The 22,826-nt window shown below is 67.2% G+C and overlaps 3 protein-coding genes across 5 annotated transcripts; all 3 read left to right on the top strand.

The window, feature by feature from the left end:
• The first annotated feature begins 2,585 nt into the window (after positions 1–2,585).
• Positions 2,586–6,963, top strand: TUBA1B (tubulin alpha 1b). The gene is made up of 4 exons (XM_090053105.1): positions 2,586–2,743; positions 4,097–4,319; positions 4,444–4,592; positions 5,764–6,963. Exons 1-4 carry the CDS (start codon positions 2,741–2,743, stop codon positions 6,739–6,741), a joined length of 1,353 nt encoding a protein of 450 aa, XP_089909231.1. The 5' UTR covers positions 2,586–2,740; the 3' UTR covers positions 6,742–6,963.
• A 1,081-nt stretch (positions 6,964–8,044) lies between these two features.
• LMBR1L (limb development membrane protein 1 like) lies at positions 8,045–17,672 on the top strand. Of its 2 annotated transcripts, none has more exons than XM_090051829.1 (17): positions 8,045–8,235; positions 11,364–11,448; positions 12,447–12,483; positions 12,794–12,933; positions 13,193–13,215; positions 13,290–13,416; positions 13,702–13,770; positions 14,145–14,209; positions 14,405–14,480; positions 14,577–14,660; positions 14,875–14,951; positions 15,285–15,362; positions 15,595–15,668; positions 15,819–15,909; positions 16,317–16,383; positions 16,484–16,645; positions 16,846–17,672. In XM_090051829.1, exons 1-17 carry the CDS (start codon positions 8,164–8,166, stop codon positions 16,902–16,904), a joined length of 1,386 nt encoding a protein of 461 aa, XP_089907955.1. In that variant the 5' UTR covers positions 8,045–8,163; the 3' UTR covers positions 16,905–17,672. The 2 variants fall into 2 exon arrangements, with proteins under 2 accessions (XP_089907955.1, XP_089907954.1); XM_090051828.1 differs by having other exon boundaries at positions 13,112–13,215; positions 16,846–17,671.
• Positions 17,673–18,779: 1,107 nt separating this feature from the next.
• Positions 18,780–22,808, top strand: DHH (desert hedgehog signaling molecule). 2 transcript variants are annotated; one of them, XM_090051830.1, is made up of 3 exons: positions 18,780–19,196; positions 20,822–21,083; positions 21,212–22,806. In XM_090051830.1, the coding sequence occupies exons 1-3, from the start codon at positions 18,885–18,887 to the stop codon at positions 21,871–21,873; spliced, it is 1,236 nt and encodes a 411-aa protein (XP_089907956.1). In that variant the 5' UTR covers positions 18,780–18,884; the 3' UTR covers positions 21,874–22,806. The 2 variants fall into 2 exon arrangements, with proteins under 2 accessions (XP_089907956.1, XP_089907957.1); XM_090051831.1 differs by lacking the exon at positions 18,780–19,196 and adding an exon at positions 19,573–20,380 and having other exon boundaries at positions 21,212–22,808.
• The last annotated feature ends 18 nt before the right edge of the window (positions 22,809–22,826 follow it).

Here is a 22,826-nt window from a genome sequence, read left to right as displayed (position 1 = left end):
GTTTCTGTTCAAGGGGTGGCCCCTTGCGGTCAGTGAAGCTGCCTCCAGGCACAGCTCATTCCACGGCCTGCTTCTAAGAAACAAAAAATGACATTAAAAATATACCAGGCAGTGGGACTGCAGCACCTACTTCTTTTTAGAGTCAGGCACTCCCACACAATCCTGCCCTGCTTGGGAGGGATGACATGGATGGAGGTGGCTGCTCCCCCACTCGCCCCGCGCCGCTTTGCTTATTCACTGAGTCCCAGCCAGGGAATAAATAATAAAAGGAAAGGTGAACATGGGCTGAAATCTGAGCAAGGAGGAACTGCAGGTGCCGGGCTCCGAGGAGACATGGTTCATCCTGCAGTGTGAGCAGGGAGCGGTAAGCAGCTCCGAGTCTGGCGTCCAGCGTGTTCCCACCCGAGCACATGGGGAAAAACAGGCAGGCACAGCCAGGTCCTCTGCAAGGGGCAGTGGGGGAGTCCCGCCGATGAGGAGCCATTCGCAAGCCCCAAATCTGCTTCCATGCTCACTTGCTAGCAGGACTGGCTTGGGCTGACGCCAGATGCAATACTGGGGTATGACAAGGCAGGCTTCACTGGCATTTCTGTGGCAGGATGACGGCTGCACCCAGGGCCCCAGTGCCCAGGCTGCCTGCGGCTGGCTCTGCTCATCTCTGGCAAGGTGGGCACGGCAGGTGTGACACTTTGCGTGCAATTAAATGCAAGGAGCCAAATGCTTCCCTGGTGCCATTCTGCACTGATCTGAAAGGGCTGGTTAACCAGCTCCCGGGTTGGGGGCCACAGGAGAGCCCAGAGCAAGGGGAAATAACCCCGCAGCACAAACGCGCAACATCCTGCAGCTGCCCCCATCCTGACTACCACTTGGGTCCCTCTTTGCTAGCGCAGCAGCCTCTGTGGCGTGAAACAGGCCCGTTGCTGCTCAGAGGTCAGGTTATTTCAAACGGACTCAGGAAACCAGCAGGAAGCCCTGGGATTTGGCGCTGGCGGTCTCAGAGATTAGCGGGAAACCTCCATTTGCACAAGAGGGGAACAGGCCAAGGCCTTAAAAGCCTCAGACAGGCCTTCCCAGCCTGCCTGCTCTTCCTCCACGCGCAAAACCTGTGCCACGAGAGAGCAGATCCGGCTGCAGCGGCTTGCAGGCTGGCGCGGGGAGGGAGGAATGTTGGCAGGGCCTCAAGCCTCCGGCCCAAGGCGGCGCGTGACTGCAGCTGCGTCTACACGGGGTGTTTTGTCCCCTCACAATGCCTCGCTGCTGCCTGGCTCCGTCTTCCACGCAGGGCAGCTGCCGCAGGCAATGGGAAGGAAGCCGGCCTGGCGCAGGCAAGGCCTCTGCGCTGAGCCAGGAGGGAGCCAAGTCTCCCGCACAGGCTGTTGCCAAGACAAGCCTCACTAGGCTGGACACCCCTGGCACCTGCACAGATGCCAGGAGGCCCCTGCTGCCACCTGCAAGGGCACAAGCTGTCTCTTAGGGCTGTCCATGAACCCAAAAGGCAGCCCAGGGCCATCTTATTCAGTACAACATCACGGCCACATTGGCAACACTCCATCCCCCGGGCTGGGGGCAGGGACTGCTTTAACCGCGTCCTCTGTGGCTGGCTCCCCTAGGCACCAGGGCGACCCCCGTGTACCCCGCGGGAGGGAAGACTGACTTGGTGTCCTTGCAGCCTCCGTCAGACATCACGTCGCCCCCGTTGGCGCGGACCTGAGGTTGCAGAATGGTGGAAGGGGAAGCCGGGCACTTCCTCCGGGGGAGGAGGAGCCAGGGGGAGGCCTCCAACCGGGCCGGGGCTCGGCTGGGCCTCTTGTGCCCGGTGGGCCAGGCCATCTGCCCCGAGCCTGCTGGGGCCCAGCATCCCCTGCGCACGCACCTGCTTGCTGCTGATGTGCCCGGGCGGGAGGGGGGCCCGGGCACATCAGCGTGCGGGGGTGCGGCAGGAGGAGGGGCAGCCCGGGCCGGGAGGGGAGGGGGGCGGGGCGGGCGCTGCAGCGCGGAGCCGCCGGCCGCCGTCTCGCGTGGGCGGGGGCCGGGGCGGCGCCGCTGCGGCAGTTTTCCTCTGCAGGACGGAGCCGCAGCCGCAGCCGCAGTGGCAGCGCCGCATGATTCATGCCGCAGCCGGGCCCCTCCCTGCCCGCCCGCCCGCCCGCCGGGGGTTCTTCCGGGGGGGTCGCAGCTCGGCTCGCGGCCCAGCCCCAAGCCATGCGGGAGCGAGCTATCCGGAGACCGCAGCGCAGCCCCTCCCGCAGCTGCCGGGCGTGTGCGCGCTGCCCCCAGGCCTGCATTAACCCCCGGCCCTCCCCTCCCCTCCCCCCCGACTTGGTCACGATGCAACAGCTGCAGGGAGCGGCGGCCGCCCGCCGCACCCCCGGACAGGCGGGAGCTCAGGGGAGATTCCCCGCCCCCCATTGCAGGGGGAGCTCAGGGCGCTGGAGGGACCACGGGGACATTTCTCACCCCACGATGCGGGGCGGGGTTTTACCGGGGGATCAACCCCCCCCAATTCCTGCCCCATCCGAATGTCGCAGCCCGGCCGCCAATCCGCGGGGAGGATCGCCCAGACTGGCAGCCGGCGCGAGCCAATGGGCGACGGGCGCGGGGGCCGCGGGCCTATCACGCGTGCCCCTCCCTGCCCGCCCGGCCGCGCTATAAAGGCGGCGGCGCGGCCGCAACCCCCCCAGTCTGTTACTTACATCGACTCTTTGCTTGTCGGGAGAAGTAACGACCCGGGGCCGGCGGCATGGTGAGCGTGGAGGGCCGGGCCCGGGAGCGGGGCACCGGGGCCCCTAGGAGGGCTCTGGGGCCGGGGTGGGGGTGCGGGGATCGGAGCCCCTGGCCGGCTCGGAGTCCGCGGGGCTGCGAAGGGCCCGGGAGGGGGGGCTCGGCGCAGTGCGAGGGCCCGGGGGGAAGCACGTGGGTGCCGACGAGGCTCAGCTCCCGGCGGGCCGGGGCGGGGCGGGCGGGCTGTCTTGGCGCCAAGCGCCGGCGGGTGCCGCTGGCCCCTCCCGCCCGCGGGCCGTTGCGCTTCCCGCGCTGCTCGGGCGCCTGTGCCCCCCCCCCCCCCCGTGCGCGGGACGCGCCGCTTCCTTTTGTAACGTTACGTCATGGCCGGACCCCCGCCCCCGGGACCGCCCTCGCGGCGCGGCCGGCTCAGCGCGCTGCCATGTTCAGCCCCGGGAACCGCGTTGCTCGGCCAGGAGCGGACGTGGCACCGCGCAAGGGGCGCTCCCGGCTGCCCTCTTCCCCCCCGGGATCGGGGAGGGGGCGCGCCCGGGGCGGGGTGGAGCCGGGGGGGACACACCATCTGTCGCTGGAGGGAGCAGCTGGGCGGGGGGTGGGGGCTTGCGGAGCCATTCCCGGCTGCTGCGGGTTAGCTGAGGGCGGGGCGGGGCCCCACGGCTGCTCTGGCCTGGATATGAATAGCTCCTTCATCCCTCGGGTTTTTTTTCCTCTTCCCCCCCACCCGTGTGCATTTGCACACTCACTTCCTCCTGTGACTCATCCTTCTCCCTGCCTGAGCCTGGCCCTGACCTGGGAAGGGGCTTGTGACAGTAAGATGTCCCCTCTGAGCCGCTGCAGGCAGGGAGGGGGCCAGGCGGCTCCTGGAGCGCCAGGGCCCAGCAGTTCTGGCTGGGCCAGTCCAGGGAGCCTGTGTGTGAGCCTGGGAGGGCTGGGGAATGGTGCGAGATGAGGACAAAAGCCCTGGATGCCAAGAGCTGACGTGTTGAGAACCAGATAGCTGGGGGCTGTAGGAGTGGATGCAAATGAGAAACTTAATCCCCCTCCCCGCCCCCGTTTGCTAAGCACCAAGATGTGAATGCATCTTGAGTCGCACCGTGTGACCCTGCCAGGCCCACACATGGCGGATGTGGGGAGCTGGGGCTAGAGCTGGCTCTTCTGTCCCAGGGCTGCAAAATGGGCACCGCAGCTGCAGCCTGGCATCTCCACAAGATCATAGCAATGCCTTGCCCTTCAGGGGCTTTGCCCTTGTGCAAGCATGTGGTTGAACCAGGGCCGTGGGATGCAGGGGCAGTGGTGCAGACGCACTGCAGAGACAGGGATGATGTGACCAGATAAATTGCTCCTTCTCCTGCAGCGCGAGTGCATCTCCATCCACGTGGGCCAGGCTGGCGTCCAGATCGGCAATGCCTGCTGGGAGCTGTACTGCCTGGAGCATGGCATCCAGCCCGACGGGCAGATGCCCAGCGACAAGACCATCGGTGGTGGTGACGACTCCTTCAACACCTTCTTCAGCGAGACCGGGGCCGGCAAGCATGTGCCCAGGGCCGTCTTTGTGGACCTGGAGCCCACGGTCATAGGTGAGTGTGCAGCCCCCGCCCCAGCTCCATGTTCCCGTGCTCAGCTGAGCCCCCGCACAGGGCCCGTGCCCGGACAGGGACACGCAGCGCTCTGCTCACGGACTCCTGCCTCCCCTCTCCCCAGACGAAGTGCGCACCGGCACCTACCGCCAGCTCTTCCACCCCGAGCAGCTGATCACGGGCAAGGAGGATGCCGCCAACAACTACGCCCGTGGGCACTACACCATTGGCAAGGAGATCATTGACCTGGTGCTGGACCGCATCCGCAAGCTGGTGAGTGGGTGCAGCTTGCCTGGTGGAGGCTGGGGTGGATGCAGTGGGAAGGGGGAGCTGACCTGCAGTGCCCCTCTGCGGCTGCACCTGGAGCAGGCCAAGCCAGCATGGCTTGCAAAAGCCCCTAGTTTGCCCCCTGCCCTCGACTTGGAGCTCCCTCTGGGTCTGAAAGATGGACTTTGCTCTCCTGGTCCCCAGTTCCCATCTGCCCTCCTGCAGGGGCACGGGCTGGCATGGTCTGCAGGGCCGAGCATCATGCCCCTGTCCCTGCCCATGGGCACTGTAAAGCCTGACACAGCCCAGGGGCAGAGAATCGGGGCACGTTCCCCTGGGTGTGACGGATCTTACAGCTGGGGCTGAGGATAGTGGCATTTGGGGCCTGGGCTCTGAGCTGTCCCCTGACTTGGCACTGCCTAGGGCTAAACTAACACCAGATGCAAGCCCCTCACAGCCACCTGCCCCTCTCCTCATATTGCAGGCTCAGGCAGACAGGAATCTTGGAGAAGTTGGGGTCAAAGGGACCTCCAAAGGTCATCTAGTCCAGCCCTGCCTGGGGCAGGTTCAGCCCTGTCCATCCTATACAAATCCATTATTTAAACCCTTAGCAATACCACCACAATTGAGCAGTTGCAGGTCCTTCAAGCCTGTTACTGTCTCGCTAGGAGCCTTAGCTGGAATTGTAAAGATGCATCAACATGACATTTTCTATCCAATGCTGTGACTGGTGCAGACAGGAGAAAGAACTGAATCCCCCTTTGCACCGGCTCAGCTAGAGACCAAACAGCCCGTAGGAACCTGATTCTAGAGGGTATCTGTGTGCGGCACGGAGAATCCTCAAATAGCGCTGGTTAGGGTACATCTGGGAGGGGGCTGCAGGCTGTCAGCGACTTCCCCACCAAAGGCTGACCTGGCACCTGGCACTGGTGGAACCTCCTGCGGTGGGTGGCGTGACACTGAGCATCCTGGACTCTGGGCATGGCAGGATCGGTCCCTCCAGGGCTGTTCTGGAGATGAGCAGTAGGACCCCCAGACCCTGGCTATGTGGATCTGCCTATTGCTGCCCTGTGCTGGTCAGGGACGGCAGGCATCTTTGCCTCTACAGCTCGGGTTATGCCAGTATCTGCAGCATGACTGATCCTAATGGTACCTGCTGCTCTCTCCTCTCCGACAGGCTGACCAGTGCACCGGGCTCCAGGGCTTCCTGGTCTTCCACAGCTTTGGGGGAGGCACCGGCTCCGGCTTCACCTCCCTGCTGATGGAGCGCCTGTCCGTGGACTACGGCAAGAAGTCCAAGCTGGAGTTCTCCATCTACCCGGCCCCGCAGGTCTCCACAGCTGTGGTGGAGCCCTACAACTCCATCCTGACCACCCACACCACACTGGAGCACTCGGACTGCGCCTTCATGGTGGACAACGAGGCCATCTACGACATCTGCCGCCGCAACCTGGACATCGAGCGCCCCACCTACACCAACCTGAACCGCCTCATCAGCCAGATCGTGTCGTCCATCACAGCCTCGCTGCGCTTCGACGGGGCCCTCAACGTGGACCTGACGGAGTTCCAGACCAACCTGGTGCCCTACCCCCGCATCCACTTCCCCCTGGCCACCTACGCCCCCGTCATCTCCGCCGAGAAGGCCTACCACGAGCAGCTGTCTGTAGCCGAGATCACCAACGCCTGCTTCGAGCCGGCCAACCAGATGGTGAAATGCGACCCCCGCCACGGCAAGTACATGGCCTGCTGCCTGCTGTACCGCGGTGACGTGGTGCCCAAAGATGTCAACGCTGCCATTGCCACCATCAAGACGAAGCGCAGCATCCAGTTCGTGGACTGGTGCCCAACTGGCTTCAAGGTGGGCATCAACTACCAGCCCCCGACAGTGGTGCCCGGTGGCGACCTGGCCAAGGTGCAGCGCGCCGTGTGCATGCTGAGCAACACCACGGCCATCGCTGAGGCCTGGGCGCGCCTGGACCACAAGTTTGACCTGATGTATGCCAAGCGCGCCTTTGTGCACTGGTACGTGGGCGAGGGCATGGAGGAGGGGGAGTTCTCGGAGGCGCGCGAGGACATGGCCGCCCTGGAGAAGGATTACGAGGAGGTGGGGGTGGATTCAGTGGAAGGGGAGGGGGAAGAAGAGGGGGAGGAATAGATCAGCCCCGAGATCTCTGTGGCGCACCCCATTTCCTGCGTCTTAGCTTATGACACTAGCTTGCTTGTTACCAGGGGGAGGCGCTGTGTAGTGGTGCGCTGGCCCGCTGCAGCGCACACGGGGCGCGGCACGCTGACTCGGTCGTCTCACTGTTCCAGTGTGATCATGTTGGTTTCCATGTGTCTGTATCCTCATGTCTGTGAATAAATGGCTTAAAAAATAGGTCTGTGCGAGTCATTTGGGGCCTTGGGTTGCATCCGAGGTCCAGCTGGTGGTGAAGCAGCTCCCTCCCTCGTGTCTGTCTGTTAGTGCTGGCTCTGCCTCCATAAAGCCATGTCTGAAAGGGCTCCCAGCCCAGAGGAAGTGCCAGCGCTGAGCTGTCCAGCCTGCATGGAGCAAAAGCAGCTGGGAGCTCAAATACAGGCTGAGCACCTATGTTGGGTGTGGGGGGGGAAGGTCTGCTCCATCTCAGCTGCATCAGCTTTGAAGAAGAACCGGTGTCCTGCCCCCAGGGACGAGGGATCAGGTTTTAAGAGGGGTTGGGAGGGGGGTGGGCATGGGGTGAGACTTCCAGGAGCCCAGGCTTGGTTAAGCCGGCTCAGGCTCCGCTCAGTCCCCTGCTGGTTAATCCGTGCCCTGGCTGAGCTGCCTCCTCGGGGACGACTGGAAGCTGTGGGAGTGGCTCGGGTCCCTCTGCCCTCCCGCCCTGCGCACTGCCCCCATGAGTGAGTACCCCCCGCCAAATTATTTGATAAGTCGAGAATAAAACTGGGCAGGGGTGGACACCTCGCTTGGCCCCTTGACCCAACAGTGGGCTCAGCCGCCTTGCAAGGCGGGGGCCCGGGGGTCTCCCTGGTTCCTCTGCCTTCCCGCAGCCGCTGCAGCCCTTTGGGCCGGCGGCCGGCCCCAGCACCCCCGGCCGGCTGGGCCTGCGCTGCCGCTGGGCTTCCCCGCACCCCGCTCCGGGCAGAGGGGAGAGAGCCCGGGCGCTACCCCGCTCCGGCGGGTGCCCCCGGGCCGGGGGCTGCTGCTGGCCCGTGCTTCCCCGCGCGGGCATCCGGCTGCGAGCGCACGCCCCCCCGGCCCACCGCGTGTCCGCACGGGCCCGCTGGGCTCGAGATGCGGCTCCCCCTCCCACCCCGGGCGGCCGGAGACAGGCTCAGCGCTCAGCCTATCACGATCCTCCCAGTCGCCGGAGCCAGCCAATGAAGAGCGGCTCATTCAAGTTCCGGCGGCCAATGAGCGGGGCCGGCACCGCCCCGGCGGGCGGGGGGGGCGGGGCCCTTTAAGAGCGAAGCGCGGGGGACATTTCGTAGCTGGCGGCGGACGCGGCGGTTGGGGGCTCGGTACTGGCTTAAAGGGGCCGCAGCGGCGGGGCCGGGAGGGCTCGGGGTAGCCCCCCCTCCACCATGCTGGTGGACGATGGAGCTTGGCGAGCGGGACGCGCTGTCGGTGCGGGAGCGGCTCTTCCACGAGCGGGTCCGGGAGTGCCTCGTGAGTGCGGGCGGCGGGGGCTCGGCTCCTTTCTCCCCGTCCACCCCCGGCCCGTCTCTCCCCAGGGGCGGTACCGCCCCCCAGCACCCGGGGGGCACCTGCCCAGGCCCCCCGCGCCGGGCGGCTGGACCGCTCCGGGAGCAGGTGGCGGAGGTTGTTATTGAGACACCCGACGCCCCTGGCTGCCTGTCCCTTGGCCCAGCCCCTGCGGCTGCTGGAAAGCGGTGACCTGCAAAGCGTCTCTTTGGGGACCGGCCTGTGCCCGGGGGGCAGCTGCCCAGCCCGGCGTGCCGTGCCAGCGCCGGGGCGCGGGTCCCACGGTGCCCCCTGCCCTGCTCACTGGGTGCTCCCAGCCAAGGGCTGGAGGGTGCCAGCAGCCCCCGCTGTGATCCGCTCGCCGGGGCCAGGGGACTGGCGGAGCCTGGGCCCTGGGGGGGCTCTGTCCCTCCTCCTGTGCCCCAAAAGCACCTGGGTGAGGGGCAGTCCCAGGCTGGACTCGTCTCCGGCGATGAGACGGCAGGAGCTTGGAAGCGCGCTTTTGGGGCTGGCTCCAGCACCAGTTTGGGCGCTCCTAATGTGAGCAGACCTCGTGTCAGTGGGGGGGGCGGCCTGGCTAGGTGCAGGTGAGGCAGGCCCTATGGTTTGCTGGGGGGGGCGGGATGGGCAAGGGGCCTGGTTAGTCCCCTGCTGGGACCCCCTACAGTGCCAGGACTGCGCCCATGGGTATTAGTGGTCTTTGGCTGGGCTTGGAAATTAATAGGAGAGGAGGGGGGGGACCCTGTTGGCCTTGTCCCCGGTGCTCCATCTAGGCTTGACCCCACGTTTCTGTGTTGGAGACTAGGGCTTTAGCCAAGCATTGGCAGAACTGGTTCTCAACTCTGGGAGCGGGGAGCAGGTGCTCGTGGGGGTCCCCCCCAGTGCAGAGGTCTAGGTGGGTGCAGGTTCCTGGGTCTGAGAGGTTAAAGCAGCTCCTAGCTAAGGCTGTAGCAGACTCCTCCTGAGTGCGCCCAGCTCTGCTGGCATGGGGGGCCATGAGGACAGCTGCAGGCGCCTGTGTAACGGGGCGCAGCTGTCCCACTTGGCAGCCTGCGGGAGGGAGGGAGGCCCTGCTTGCTGTTCACGTGGAGCCAAGGTCAGCAGTGGTGTCTGGGACCAGAGAACTTCCCCCCCTGTGTCTCTTGCCCTGGGGCCTCTCCAAGGCCAGGCTGGTTGGCAAAGCCTGCACCTTCAAATGGGAGGCTTCACCTCCCTTGGGTGCTGCTGTGTGGGCTTCTCTGCCCCCCGCCCCCAGTCCTGAGGTGCTGGGTTCAGCCGTGAGGGTTGGTTCCTGCCAACGTGATGGAGAACACAAGAGGCAGGACCAGGAGCTGGCCTCAGCGGTGGGAACAGAACCTGGGAGTCCAAGCCCCCCCTCCCCTCCGCTGTGGTGATGGCGGGGAGAGCCTGGGGAGAGCCCAGGCATGCCCACACGATGTCCAGGCATCTGACATGCATGTGCCGCTGGGCAGGGGTGGACCAAGGCTGTGTGCAGCACAGTGCCAGGCAGGCGTGGGGGCTGGTGTATGGCAATGCCTGTCTACCCCAGCCTGGAGCCTGCCAGGGAGCTCTGCCTGGAGCGGGCCCCTGCCCTGCCCCAGCCAAGCACAGCTGCCTCCCTTGGGCTCTGCATGGCCGTGTGGTGCTGGCCCGACCTTGCCCTCGCTGCCCTGGGATTCCACAAGGTGCAGCAGGGCAGGGCCAGGGGACAGTTTCTGCCAGCAGGCAGGTGTCCAGCACCATGCACCTGGCACTGGTTGTGTCCCACTGACCCTCCCCGTGGGAGAGTCACACTCCCATCCTAGATCCCTTTGCATTAGTCCCTCTACCTGCTGGGTGGAGGAGGGGATGCTGGTTGCTGCCTGTAGGAGGGCATGAGCAGCATTACGTTGGCCTCCCATTGCCTGAAAGGGTTAAAGACTGGGCCATTCGTTACTGCTGCTCTGGTGCTGGGGCCCAGCAGCAGGGAAGCTGGGTCCCGCCTGGACCAGCCTGACCGCATGCCTGGCTGCTGCCTGAGCCGGGCTGGCTGTGGAGGCATTTCCTGCACCTGGGGCAGCGGTGTCAGCCCTGCCCATTCAGCCTCATTGACCTAGCGTAGGCAGTCTGTGCCCTGTGCTCTGGACCAGCCTCTCCTGCTGGGGGTGATGGGTGGGCACTGCCAGCCAGGCCCTTGAAGCCCTCTGCTTCTGGGGTGCAAGGGTGCCCGGAGCCAGTGCTGCTGACTGCTGCGTTGGGAGTGCAGCCCTGAGGTCAGGGGAGGAGGAGACAGGGGAGAGTAAAGGTGTCTGTGCTGCTGCTCCTTCGGGCGACAGGTTCAGGCTGATCTTTGCCCGCTCTGCCGCGTCCGCAAGGGAGGAAAGGTCGCTGTTCTTAAAACGTGGACCTCGGAGCTGCGTGTGGGGCCGGGGTGGGGGCATTGGCTCCTGGCTGCTGCCCTGGCAGAGGCCCCAGGGCTGGGGATGGGATGGGACACTCCTACACCTCCCTCCTGTGTACCTGCCCTTGGCTCAGCCCCCGACTTGCTGCAGCCCCTGGTGCCGCCTACCAGAGCTGGGGGTTGAACCTCCACGTCCTCTGCTGCCTCCCCCCCCTCCCCCCCACAAACCAGCAGAGTGTGTGTGTGTGTGTGTGTGTGTGTGTGTGTGTGTGTGTGTGTGTGTGTGTGTGTGTGTGTGTGTGTGTGTGTGTGTGTGTGTGTGTGTGTGTGTGTGTGTTGGGGGCAGGACCAGGCAGGGGGGATCATCTGGGATCAGAGCAGAGTTAATCTCCGAGCTGGTCAGATCAGTCCCTGAAGGAGACGGCCTGGGCAGGCCAAGGTGACCAGCTGGCATGATAGGACAGGGGCCTGCTCCCCCAATACCAGGGGCCTACATGCTCTAGGGCTGGGAGGGCTCCAGCAGGGCCCAGGCAGACCCTGCCCTCCCTCTGTCCTGGGGGGGTGGTACTGGGGGGGAGCAGGGTGGCAGCTGGGTGGGGGCAGCAGGAGAGGCAGGTGTCCCAGCTCCAGGGGCAAGGCATGGGGAGCCGCTGCTTGAGGCTACGAGCCCAGGGAAGTGGAGGGGGAAGTCTGACCCATGCTCTCCCCACAGATCTGTGCCCTGCTCTTTGCCAGCCTCTACCTCCTCTGCCACGTGGTCGTAGCCCGCTTCAAGAAGCACGCGGACTTCACTACGGGTAGGTGGGGGGCTGGGGCTGGTCACCCTTGTACCTCGACTCCCAGGACCCATTCACAGCCCTCTGCAGCAGCTGCCCCTCCAGGGAGCCTCCTTCGGCTTGTTTACCCCTGCTTGTTGCCATCCCATTGCCATGGCATCGGTTGCTGTGGGAAATCTCCCCTGGTTGCCGTGGCATCCTCCTCCCCTCCCCCCCATAACCTCCCCATACAGCACTGAGAGACCAGCGTGTTCCCTGGCTTGGTAACGAGTGCTTCCCTCCCAGGGGCTGCGGGAGCCTGGGAACAGGCAGGGAAGGGCCCTGGATAAGGGGCTTCTAGCCAGCTGTCTCTGCCAGCCTGGCATCATGGGCTCCTGCCAGGTGGACTTGCCTTTGCCAAGCTGCCCTGCCCCAGATGCCAGGGCATAGCCAAGCCAGGTACATGCACATGCACAGCAGGGGGTGCCCTGTGCCAGAGACGGGGGGGTGGGGGGCGGCTTGTGGGAGCAGGTGCCTGGGGATGCACCAGCCAGTGCAGCCAGACCCATGGCACCCCCACCCTGGTGCCCGCTGTGCCCCAGCTGCTGCTGCTGGGAGGGGAGCGGGGCTGTGGCCAGTGCTGTTTACACCTCACCAAGCCTGTCAGCAGGGCTATAAATATTCTGGAATTGGCCCATGCACCCTCGCCTCTCCTGTACAGACAGCTCTTGGTCCCTGTCTCCACCCGGGCTCTGCTCTTGCTGGCTCTGCTTCCAAGGGAGGTGCTGCCCCTAAGGAGATGGCCCCCCTGAGGAAGCTACACCAGGCAGCATTTCCACGATGCCTGTCCCATCACTGCCTCTGTACTGTGGGGGCTGAGGCTTGGGCAGATGGAGCTGAGGGGACCTGGGTGTGGGTTAAAGCTGGGGGAGGGGACTGATCCCCCTGCCTTTAGTGCTGGAACCTCCCTCCTTGCCCAGCCCAGCTCTGGCTGGGGCCTACTGAAGTCCTGGGCTCAGCCCCTGCTTCTCTCTCTCCAGTGCACGATGACGAGGATGCGACTGTCAACAGGATTGTGTGAGTGCCTGCCCCTGCCTCCTGCAGACACCCCCCCCCATGCACATGTGCACACAAACACATTCCTGCACATTCATGCACAATGTGCTGAGACCTGGCTGGACTCATGCCGCCTTGGCTCGTGTCCAGGGCAGCTGCCCCTGGACTGTTCCCTACTTGCAGTCCAGCAGCTGCTGGCATCTCCCCCGTGGGTAATGGGCAGGGAGGGACCTGTGACATCCCCTTGCAGGCCAGCATGCATAGGTGCCCTGGTGGGCGGCCGGGGCTCAGACCAGGGCAGCTCAGGCAGCCTGTTTCCCTCCTCCTGCAGGCTGTGGATGTGCACGTTCACGCTGGCTGTCTCGCTGGGCGCTGTGCTCCTGCTGCCCTTCTCCATCATTAGTAATGAGGTGCTGCTGTCCTTCCCCCAGAACTACTACATCCAGTGGCTCAATGGCTCCCTGGTCCATGGTGAGTGCCCACCCCTCTGCCCTGTGTTGGCTCCAGGGCTGGGCCGGGGGTGCCAGCAGGAGGGAGGGCAGAGGGGGACGGGGCACAGCCCAGCAGGGATGGAGGTGGTCCTGGAAATGCCCCAGGTTGGGCCCATGGGTCCAGCCCTGCACCAACCCACCTGTCCCCTCCCACCCAGGCCTCTGGAACCTGATCTTCCTCTTCTCCAACCTCTCTCTCGTCTTCCTCATGCCCTTTGCCTACTTCTTCACTGAGGCAGAGGGTTTTGCCGGATCAAAGAAGGTACCAGCCTGTCCCTGCCCCTGCCTTCCTCCCTCACCCCCTTGCACCTCCGTTAGACACTCCCCTCTCTTCAGGGCATCATGGCCAGGGTGTACGAGACCTTCGTGGTGCTGCTGCTGCTGACGTTGCTGGTTCTGGGTATGGTCTGGGTAGCGTCGGCCATCATCGACAATGATGCCGCCAGCCGCGAGTCCCTCTACGGTGAGTGCAGCCCTGAGCGGGGCAGAAAGGGTCTGGCTGGGGAGCACTCGGGTGCCCTCAGAGGTGTCGGGGCAGCCCCCTTAGCAGAGGACTCTTGAGGCTGGGCTCCCAGGACTCCTGGCTTCTGCCCCCAGCTCTGGGGAGGGGGATACGTGGCCCAGCGGTCCTGGGTTACTTCCGTGTCTGCCAGTGGGGGACGAACCCCTTCCCTTCCTGGAATCCCTGGCATGGGGACTTGTCCCACTGCACAGGACAGCCCCTGACGTGAACTCCTGTGCCCCGCAGACCTGTGGGAGTACTATCTGCCCTACCTCTACTCCTGCATCTCCCTCTTCGGCATGCTGCTGCTGCTCTGTAAGTTTGGTTTTTGGTTTGTTGGTGTTGGGGAGGGGGTGTTTTTGTTTTTTGTTTGGGGGGGGGGCTTGGAGATCCATGCTGAGAGACCACCTCCATCCTCCAGTCCCTGCCTTCTGCACCTGGGTTGGGGTTCTGTCCGTGCCCTGGGGCTTGGAGCAGGGCCCCGCTCCCTGCTGCTGCTGCTTCTCCATCCCCTTCACTGCACCCTGGCACCAAGCTCTGCCCCCAACTCTGTGCCCACCAGGCTCAGGGCAAAGCCCCCCCTTTGCTGAGGCCCCTGATGCTGCTGCCATTGCTGAGGGCACAGTGCCCCCTGGTGGCCCACAGGGGCTGTGGTGGGCACCAGCTCTGACTCCTGGCTGTGCCCGCAGTGTGCACACCCTTCGGGCTCTCGCGCATGTTCACTGTCACTGGGAAGCTGCTGGTGAAGCCGAGGGTAAGGATTTCCCCCCTCCCTGGAGTCCCAACCTCTCCAGGGTGGCTGGGCCTTGCCACAGAGCAGAGGCAGGGGGTGGCTTGGGACCCCTCTTGCCCTGGCTGCACCCCACCCTCCTTTCCAGCCCTGGCATCCTTGGGTGGGAGCATACATGGGTGTCAGAAGCACCAATAATGTTCTGCCCTCTCCCCAAAGCTGCTGGAGGACCTGGATGAACAGCTGAGCTGCACTGGGTTTGAGGAAGCTGCCGTCTCCCGCAAGCTGTCCTCCAGTGAGTGCTATGGGGGTGGAAGGGTTGGGCTACCCAGGCCCCCACTCTCTCTCTGGAGTAGGAAGTCTCCTGCCATACTAACCTCTCTGGTCCCAGGCAAAACCTCCTGTTGGCTGAACTTGAATGTGGCGGTGCTGCGGGAGCAGCTCCTGGTTATCCGGAGCCGGAGGATGGCGCTGGGTAAGGAGCTTGGGTGGGGCGGGGTGTGCTCAGACGCCTGGGTTCTGGTCCCAGCTGCACAGGGCTGGGCAGGTCCAGCTCCCTGCTCTGCTTTGGGGTGCTGGGGCAGGTGTTCCCATGGGGCCAGGCTGGGAGCCTCTGGGCTGGTAGGGGAGGGAGGCTGGGCAGCAGCCCCCTGCCAGCCATTCACTAGGCTCCCTGTGCCTGCCGGCAGAACTGCGACAACGAGCATCCCCCTGGCAGAGGAACCTGGGATACCCCCTGGCCATGCTGTGCCTGCTGGCACTGACAGTGAGTGCTTGGGCTGGTGGGGATGGGTGCTGCAGGGAGGAGGGGGCTGCCCCCTGCTCTCTTCACCCAGTGCCCGGCACTGGGCTGCCTGGGAGAGCCCTGTCCCTGGAGGGCTGGGGGCTGGGAGCTAGGACTCCTGGGTTCCCTCCCAGTCCTAGCACTGACCAGCTGAGAGGAGGGGGTGTCTCGCCCTGCCCTACCCTCATGGTATCTGCTGCCCTCTGGGTGTTGGAGCCTGTCCAGGAGCCCCCCCCATGGGGCAGGCTCCCCTGGTCTCTTGAGAGCAGGGCCCTGGGTGCTATGTCCTACCCTCACCTGCTGCTCCCTGCTCAGGGCATCTCCGTGCTGGTTGTGTGCATCCACGTGCTGGAGCTGCTGCTGGATGATGCTGCCATGCCCCGGGGCATCCAGGTGCAGGCCTTGTGGGAGTGGGTGGAGGGGCCTCAGGGTGTCTTTGCTGCATCTCTGCCCTGTCTTGGTTTCTGCAGGGCCTGGTGTGAGTTTGGGCCTCAGCTGGGGCCTGTGCCACCCTCTGCTGCTGGCTGGGGTGGAAGTGGGGGGGGGGGTCTTGCTGCTGCTTGCATGGGTATGTGTTGGGAGCCCTGCCCTGCCCCAACCCACCCCCTCCTGTGGTCTCCTTCAGGACGCGCCCCTGGGTGAGGTCTCCTTCTCCATCTTGGGCTCCTTTGGCGCTGCCCTCCAGGTCATTCTCATCTTGTATCCTTGGCTGAACTACCCCCTGGCCCCCAGTTGGGATCTACCCCACAGGGGCTGGCTCTTCACCCCTCCCTTGCTGCTGTAGTCTGGTGCATTGCCCCCCACCCCTCCTCCCGTGTTCTGCTCCATCTTCCTTGACCCCTGGCTCAGCTACCTGATGGTCTCCTCCGTCGTGGGCTTCTACAGCTCCCCCCTGTTCATGAGGCTGCTCCCCCAGAAGCAAGACACCCCCATGACCAAGGTAAAAAGAACCTGCCTCCCATCAGTGCTGTAGTTGCAGCGTGGCCAAAGCCCACCCGGTAGCAGAGGGCTGGCGGGCAGCTGCCCTCAGGATTCCTGGGTTCCAGCCCCGGGCTGCGGCCAAGGTGCCCCGCTCCCTGGAGCTCCTGTTCCTCTGCCTCCTGCACTGGCTGCACAACGGTGCTGCAGCCCTGGCAGGGTGGGGGGCAGTTTATGATGTAGGGTCTTTATGGAGGCTTGAACTCTGGTCTAGGCCCACTCACCTGCTGCGTTGTGGCCCATCTGAGTGGGGGGCTTGTGGTGCCCTTGTTCTCCAATGGTGGGGAGGGGGCTGAGCTGCAGTGCGGGGGCCATGTGCCTGGACGGGGACAGCCGGCTCCCGAGACCCAAGGCTCTTCCCTTCTCCAGATCATTGGGAACTGTGTATCCCTGCTGGTGCTCAGCTCCGCGCTGCCCGTCTTCTCCAGGACACTAGGTGAGGCCCTGCGGCAGTCCCCAGCCTTCTCCAGGGGGAGGGTCGAGGTCCCCACCTGGCCTGGGGGGCCCCCGGTCCTCATGGCATTTCCCCCCCACAGGCATCACGCGCTTTGACCTCCTGGGTGACTTTGGGCGCTTCGACTGGCTGGGGAACTTCTACCTCGTGTTCCTTTACAACGTGCTCTTCGCTGCCCTGGCTGCCCTCTGCCTTGTCAAGAAGTTTACGCGGGCCGTGCAGGCCGAGCTCATCCGCGCCTTCGGTGAGCCTGGGGGGCTCTGAGGCTGGGGAGGGAGCAGCTGGCTTGGCTTCAGCAGGTGCTTTGGGCCCTGTGAGGAAGGCTGGGGGGTGGGCCCCAGCCCTGCCTGAGCTGTGGGGGTGCTGGCAGTGGGGGCTCATGTGCTGAGAGGGGAGGGGGCTGTAAGTGCTTGCTGCCTTTGACCACCCTGCCCCCCTCCCCAGGTCTGCACAAGCTGTCTCTGCCCGTGGCCCGCACACGCCAGCCCTGCAAGCTGAGCTAGGACAAGGTGCTGACAGCAGGATTGGGGTCAGGACCCTGGGGGGGCCCTCCTGATCTCAAAGGGTTTATTTGTTTTCTGCGTTCTGAGCCAGCGAATCAAAGGACCCTAGAGGGCCAAGGACCCCCCAGCCTTCACAGTGCAGGTGGCAGCTGGGGCGGAGTGGGGCCCCCACCTACCATGTGCCCCAGTCCCTGGGAGCCTGGAGCTAGGGAAGTTGCTGGGGCAGGAACCAAGGCCCTGGAGCTGCTCTCCTGCTACCTCCTCTTCCTCTCAGCAGGGCTCCGGGGCCATGTTTACATGTTCAAAGTATCGCACTACAGCTGCTGCTACCCAGCCCTGCTGGCTGGGGTGGTGGCCCTGGCCCCGTACCCGTCTCCCCCTTGCTCCCTGCGGCTGGTGCCTTAGGCACATTCACTACCTCGCAGGAGCTTCCTGGGACACAGTTCTTAAGGATGGGGTGGGGGCTGCTGTGGGGTTAGACCAGGGTCAGAAGGAAGTCCCTGGTGCTGGGGGATGGACCAGGCTTGAGTGTATGGGGTGGGCAGGGGGGAAAAGGGCATTGGATCTGGCTGGCACCTCCCAGCGGGGAGGAGGGGACCAGTCTCAAGGTATGAATCCCAGGCCCTGGCTGTTACTGTGAGCATGCAGGCAGGAGCGGGGGCAGCTGGGCCCCCCGGGCTGTTTACCCTCTGCCTGCCCCAACTGTGTTGAATGTAATGAGTGTGTTGGGTCTGTTGTTACTTGCCTAGAGTAATAAATCCAACTGGTGTCTTTTACTTTTCTTTTAAAAAAAAAAGTTTCTTTCTTGGCAGGGGGGGGCAGTCACCTGGCTATGGGGGCCAGGCCAGGGCCTGGCAGAGTCAACTCCTCTGTGCCCCACATGCCTGCCCCTGCCTGGGGTCCATGGTGCGTGTGCAGGGCTAGGGGCTCCTGGTAGCAGCTCCCGTGTACGGGTGTGCATGCCTCTTCCCTGCTCAGCATGCAGCCTACCTCGTGGCTCCCAGATTAGCTCCAGGCAGGAAGAGGACTAATTATAATGAGTCTTTTCCAGACCCCCTTCCCACCCCGTCCCCCCCCCCCCCAGGGTGGTGGCAGGGAAGGAGGGAGGGCAAAGGTGAGGGCTGGCCATCCGCGTGGGCGTGCAGGTTCCTGGCTTTGATGGCCTTATCTTCCCCTTCCTCCCTGCTGGGCCCATGGCCCCGCCCAAGGGTGCCCTATGGATTGGAGGGGCTTGGGCTCCAGAGTTGCTGAGAGCTGACAGAGCAGCCCCAGGGCCTGCCATAGCACATGGGTGGCAGGGAAGGGGTTGTCTCCCCAGCTCCCCTCTGCACACCCCCCCCTTGCTTCCAGTAGGAGCTGCCCCACGTGGAGCAACCCGCCCATCCTGCCCAACGTGAGGGCCTGGCCCTTGCATTGCCCCTGGCCGCCCCTTCCCACGGGGGGCCAGCAGGAAGCGCAGGAAGCCAGGTTTATATGGCAGGAAACAAGGCTGGCGCTGCCCGCTCTCACCCTGGGCTGCGCGGGGCATGGGGCCTGGGGAGGGAGCTTCCAGCCAGAGGGGGAAGCCTGGCCCCAGGGCTGCGGGGCACCTGCTCCAGCCGGGGTGCATCTTCCCCAGCCCACGGGCCCCGGGCAGGGTGGCGGGGGCCGGGGGCCCTGCTCCCCTCGCCCCCGGCCTGCGCGGCTCCCCCGCTGCCGGGCCGCGGGCTCGGGGCAGGTGCGGGGGCTGGAGCCAGGGGCCAGGGCGGGCAGGTTGGGGCTGCAGCGCCGTCTCCTCCCGGGCTGGGGCTGCCTGAGCGGGGTGCGGGTGGGGGGCCGGAGCGGGCCCTGCCAGCCCAGCCGTGGGTGTGCGGGGGAGGAAGCGCTTCCGACCCGCCCCTGGCACCGCGGCCGCTACAAGACGCGGCTTCCGCGCTCCGGCCATGCCCGCCCCGGGCGACTGAGCGCGGCTGCGGACGCGCCGGCCCCGGTGCCGGGACCATGCGCCGGCGGCTGGTGCTGGCGCTGGCGCTCGTGCCGGTGCTGGCGCTGGCGCTGGCCGGGCCGGCGGCGGGCTGCGGCCCGGGCCGGGCCCCGGTGGGGCGGCGGCGCTACGCGCGGAAGCACCTGGCGCCGCTGCTCTACAAGCAGTCGGTGCCCGGCGTGGCGGAGCGGACGCTGGGCGCCAGCGGGCGGGCCGAGGGCCGGGTGGCGCGGGGCTCGGAGCGGTTCCGCGCCCTCGTGCCCAACTACAACCCCGACATCGTCTTCAAGGACGAGGAGAACACGGGCGCCGACCGGCTCATGACCGAGGTGAGCGCCCGCCCGCGGCGCCGGGAAACTGAGGCACGGGCGCGGCCGGAGCGGGACCCAGGCGGGCTCGCCCCCGCCCAGGGCGCCCCGCGCGGGGCTCCCCCGGCTCGAGCCCCCGCGCGGCGACACGCCGCTCCCAGCCCCGCTGGCGCCAGCGCCGCGCCCGGGACGTTAGTGCCCCTCGCGTGTCCGTGGGCGGCCGCCGCGTGGCGCCACTTCCCTGCGCTGACCGCCCCCCCCCCCGTGCCGTGGGGCTCGGGCGCCTGGGGCCGTTGCGGGGGCGAGGGGGGCTGCCCAGGGGGGAGGCACCAGGCACCAGTGGGCTCCCTGCCCCGCCTGCCTCAGTGTCCCCGTTCCCGTGCGCGGTGGGAGGGGGCGCGATTGGCAGGTCCCGCACCCTGTCCTTGACCCGCAGCAGCTCCGGCTCCGTCCCCCGCACAGCTGGTGCCCGGCGGCCCCGGCTGGTCCAGGTCAGGATTCCCGCGGCCCACGCGGCTGCTGCGAGGGGGGGCTGCGGGGCTCTCTCGGGCCCGGCGGGGGGCGATGCTCCTGGCTGTCACTGGGGGGGGGCAAGTCATCCCGTCTCCATAGCAACGCAGGCGGCCCGTGGTCCAGGCGGCAGCTCCGTCCCCCCTCCACACTCACCTGCAGGCTCCGCTGCCCACCCGCGCCGGAGCCCGGGGCTACCCGCAGCCGAGACCAGCCCTTCCCGTGGGAGCCGGGCTGAGCCCCGGGCCCGGCGGGGAGGCTGCACCCCGGGGGCAGGAGCGGGTCCCGGGGCCGCTCCCGGCCCTCCGCAGCGCCCCCGGGCCGGGCCGGGCCGGGCCGCGCTCCCCTCTCCCCCGCGCGCCCGGGCCCGGGGGCGCGGGGCGGCTGAAAGGGCCCTTTGTGCGGAGCGGCGGCGTGCGGGCCCCGGGCTCGGATTCCCGCCGGGTTAGGTCATGGCCGGGCTGGAAAGCGGCTCATTGTGCTGCGGGCGCGGGGGGGGCGCATTCCTCGGCCCCCCGCTCCCCGCGTGCCAGCGGCGCCCCGCGCCCCCCGCCCCCGGCTGCGGCTCCCCGGGAGCGGTGCCGGGCGCCCGAGGGGTTAAGGGCCCGGGCCCGCGGCGGGGGAAGGAAGGAAGGAAGGAAGGAAGGAAGGAAAGGCCGGTGCCGCGAGTGAAAGTCGAGCCGGAGCTGGAGGCGGTGGGGAGGGGTCTAGCTGCCGGCCGGGCTGGGGAGGGGTCTATGGGCCGCCCCGCCCCGAGGTCCCCGCTCCGGCTCATCTGAACCCCCCGGGGAACCCACGAGTCCGGGCCCCTGTCGTCCGCCTCCTCCACGCCCGCGCGCGACTCCTGTCGTGCTCCGCTGGGACCGGCGGGGATCGCAGTTGCCCCGGGTGGGTCAGGGAGGCCGGGGGTGGGGGGGTCCACGTCCCGCGGCAACGGGAGGCGAGGCCGGGACCCGGGGACAGCTATTCCCAGCGTCCCAGACGTCAGCCCGGGACCCGCACCCGCAGCCCGCCCTGGCTCCGCGCCCCGTCCCGCATCCCTGTGCGGGGGGGATGCAGTGGGGCGCGGGGCTGGAGGCCGGGGCCAGGACGCTCCCGTGCGGGGGCGAGGGCTCACGTGCCCCGCCGCCCCCCAGCGCTGCAAGGAGCGGGTGAACGCGCTGGCCATCGCCGTGATGAACATGTGGCCGGGCGTGAAGCTGCGGGTCACCGAGGGCTGGGACGAGGACGGGCACCACCTGCCCGAGTCGCTGCACTACGAGGGCCGGGCGCTGGACATCACCACGTCGGACCGCGACCGCGACAAGTACGGGCTGCTGGCCCGCCTGGCCGTCGAGGCCGGCTTCGACTGGGTGCACTACGAGTCCAAGGCGCACGTGCACGTCTCCGTCAAGGCGGGTGAGGGCAGCGCCCGGGCCCCGCTCCCGCCCCCGCCCCCGCTTCCCCCCCGGAGCCCGGCTGCCCGCGCCCGGGCTCTCGGCTCCTGGCGGGCGGCTGCCCCCCCGCTAACCGCCCCCTCCCCGCAGACAACGCGCTGGCCGTGCGCACGGGCGGCTGCTTCCCCGGCGACGCCACGGTGACCCTGCGCAGCGGCGAGCGCCGGGGCCTGGCCGAGCTGCGGCGCGGGGACTGGGTGCTGGCGGCGGAGCCGGGCGGCCGCCTCGTGCCCACCGAGGTGCTGCTCTTCCTGCACCGCGACCCGGGCCGCCGCGCCGCCTTCGTGGCCGTGGAGACGGGCCGGCCCGGGCGGCGCCTGCTGCTCACGCCCTCGCACCTGGTCTTCGCCGCCGCCAACGGCTCCGCCGGCTTCGCGCCCGTCTTCGCCCGCCGCCTGCGGCCCGGCGACGCGGTGCTGGCGCGGCGCGGCGCGGGGCAGCGGCTGCAGCCGGCGCGGGTGCTGCGCGTGTGGCGGGCCGAGGCGCGCGGGGTCTACGCGCCGCTCACGGCCCACGGGACGCTGCTGGTGGACGGCGTGCTGGCCTCGTGCTACGCCGCGCTGGAGAGCCACGGCTGGGCCCACCGCGCCTTCGCCCCGCTGCGCCTGGCCCACGGGCTGCTCTCGCTGCTGCCCGGCCCCGGCCCCGGCCCCGGCCCCGGGCCCGGCAACGACACCGGCCTGCACTGGTACTCGCGCCTGCTGTACCGCGCCGCCCGGCGGGTGCTGGGCCCCGGCGCCCTGCTGCCCTAGGCACGGCCGCGGCCTCGTGCTCCCCCGCTGTCCCCCCGCCCGGTGCCTTGTCCCGCTCCCCGGTACTTCGAGGGGGCCGCCCCCCTCCCCGCCGCTCTGCGGGGTGCCCTGGCCCCTTCCCCGGGGCCTCGCGAGAGCCCGCGTCCCCCGCCCCCGGGGCTTGACGGCGGTGTCGCCGCGCCTCGTGGGGGAAAGACGCGGGGCCCGGGGAGCCGGCGGCGGGGGGTGTCTGTCGGTAACCCGTTAACCGCGCTGCTCTAACCGCGCTAACCGCCCGCCGCCCGCAGAGTTTTATTTTTCTATGGATACACGGTAATATAATTCTGGGCGCCCGCCTCGTCTTCCCCGGGACCGACCCCGCGGCGGCCGGCGCGGGGGGCGGCGGGCCACGGATGGACACTGCCTTAACCTGCGGTTTTATCATTATTTTGAAATAATATTTAATAACGTGGTTGGTCCTTTAAATAAAGAGTTTATGGCCTTGACCGGAGTCTGCCTGGAGAGGGGCACGGGGGTGGCGGAGTTCATGGGTGCCAGGGGGCCATGCCCTCCAGCCCGGCTGGGCAGCAGCTCCCCGCCCCCTCCCTCAGGGCACAGGCCGCTCGGCAGGGCCCGGCCTCCCCCGCCTCTGCCAGGGCTCCGTGCCCGCATTCCTTCCCTGGCACGGTGAAGGTCAAGCGGGAGCCGGCTCCGGGCAGCGAGGAGGAGGCTTTGTCCGGAGCAGGAAGGGCGGGTCCTGCCGCACGGCTCCCGCCTCTCCTAGGGGTGCCCGGCCCCAGCCCCAGCCCCGGGGGGCCGGGAGCCGCCCGCTCCCACGCACCGGGGCTCCGCCGGTGTCTGCTGCCCTCTCGTGCCCAAGCCGAGCACGGCAGGTGCTTCCCCGCGGCCGGAGAGGCAGGAGGGGCCGCGACTAGGGCTCCCCACGGACGGGCCGGCTCCCCCGCTCCCCGCCC

The sequence above is a fragment of the Crocodylus siamensis genome, chromosome 6, assembly GCF_052110815.1.
Source record: "Crocodylus siamensis isolate JL-2025a chromosome 6, ASM5211081v1, whole genome shotgun sequence".
NCBI classification, from domain to species: domain Eukaryota; kingdom Metazoa; phylum Chordata; order Crocodylia; family Crocodylidae; genus Crocodylus; species Crocodylus siamensis.
The sequence above is the reverse complement of the archived record's forward strand: the minus strand, read 5'-3'. Positions and strand labels throughout refer to the sequence as shown.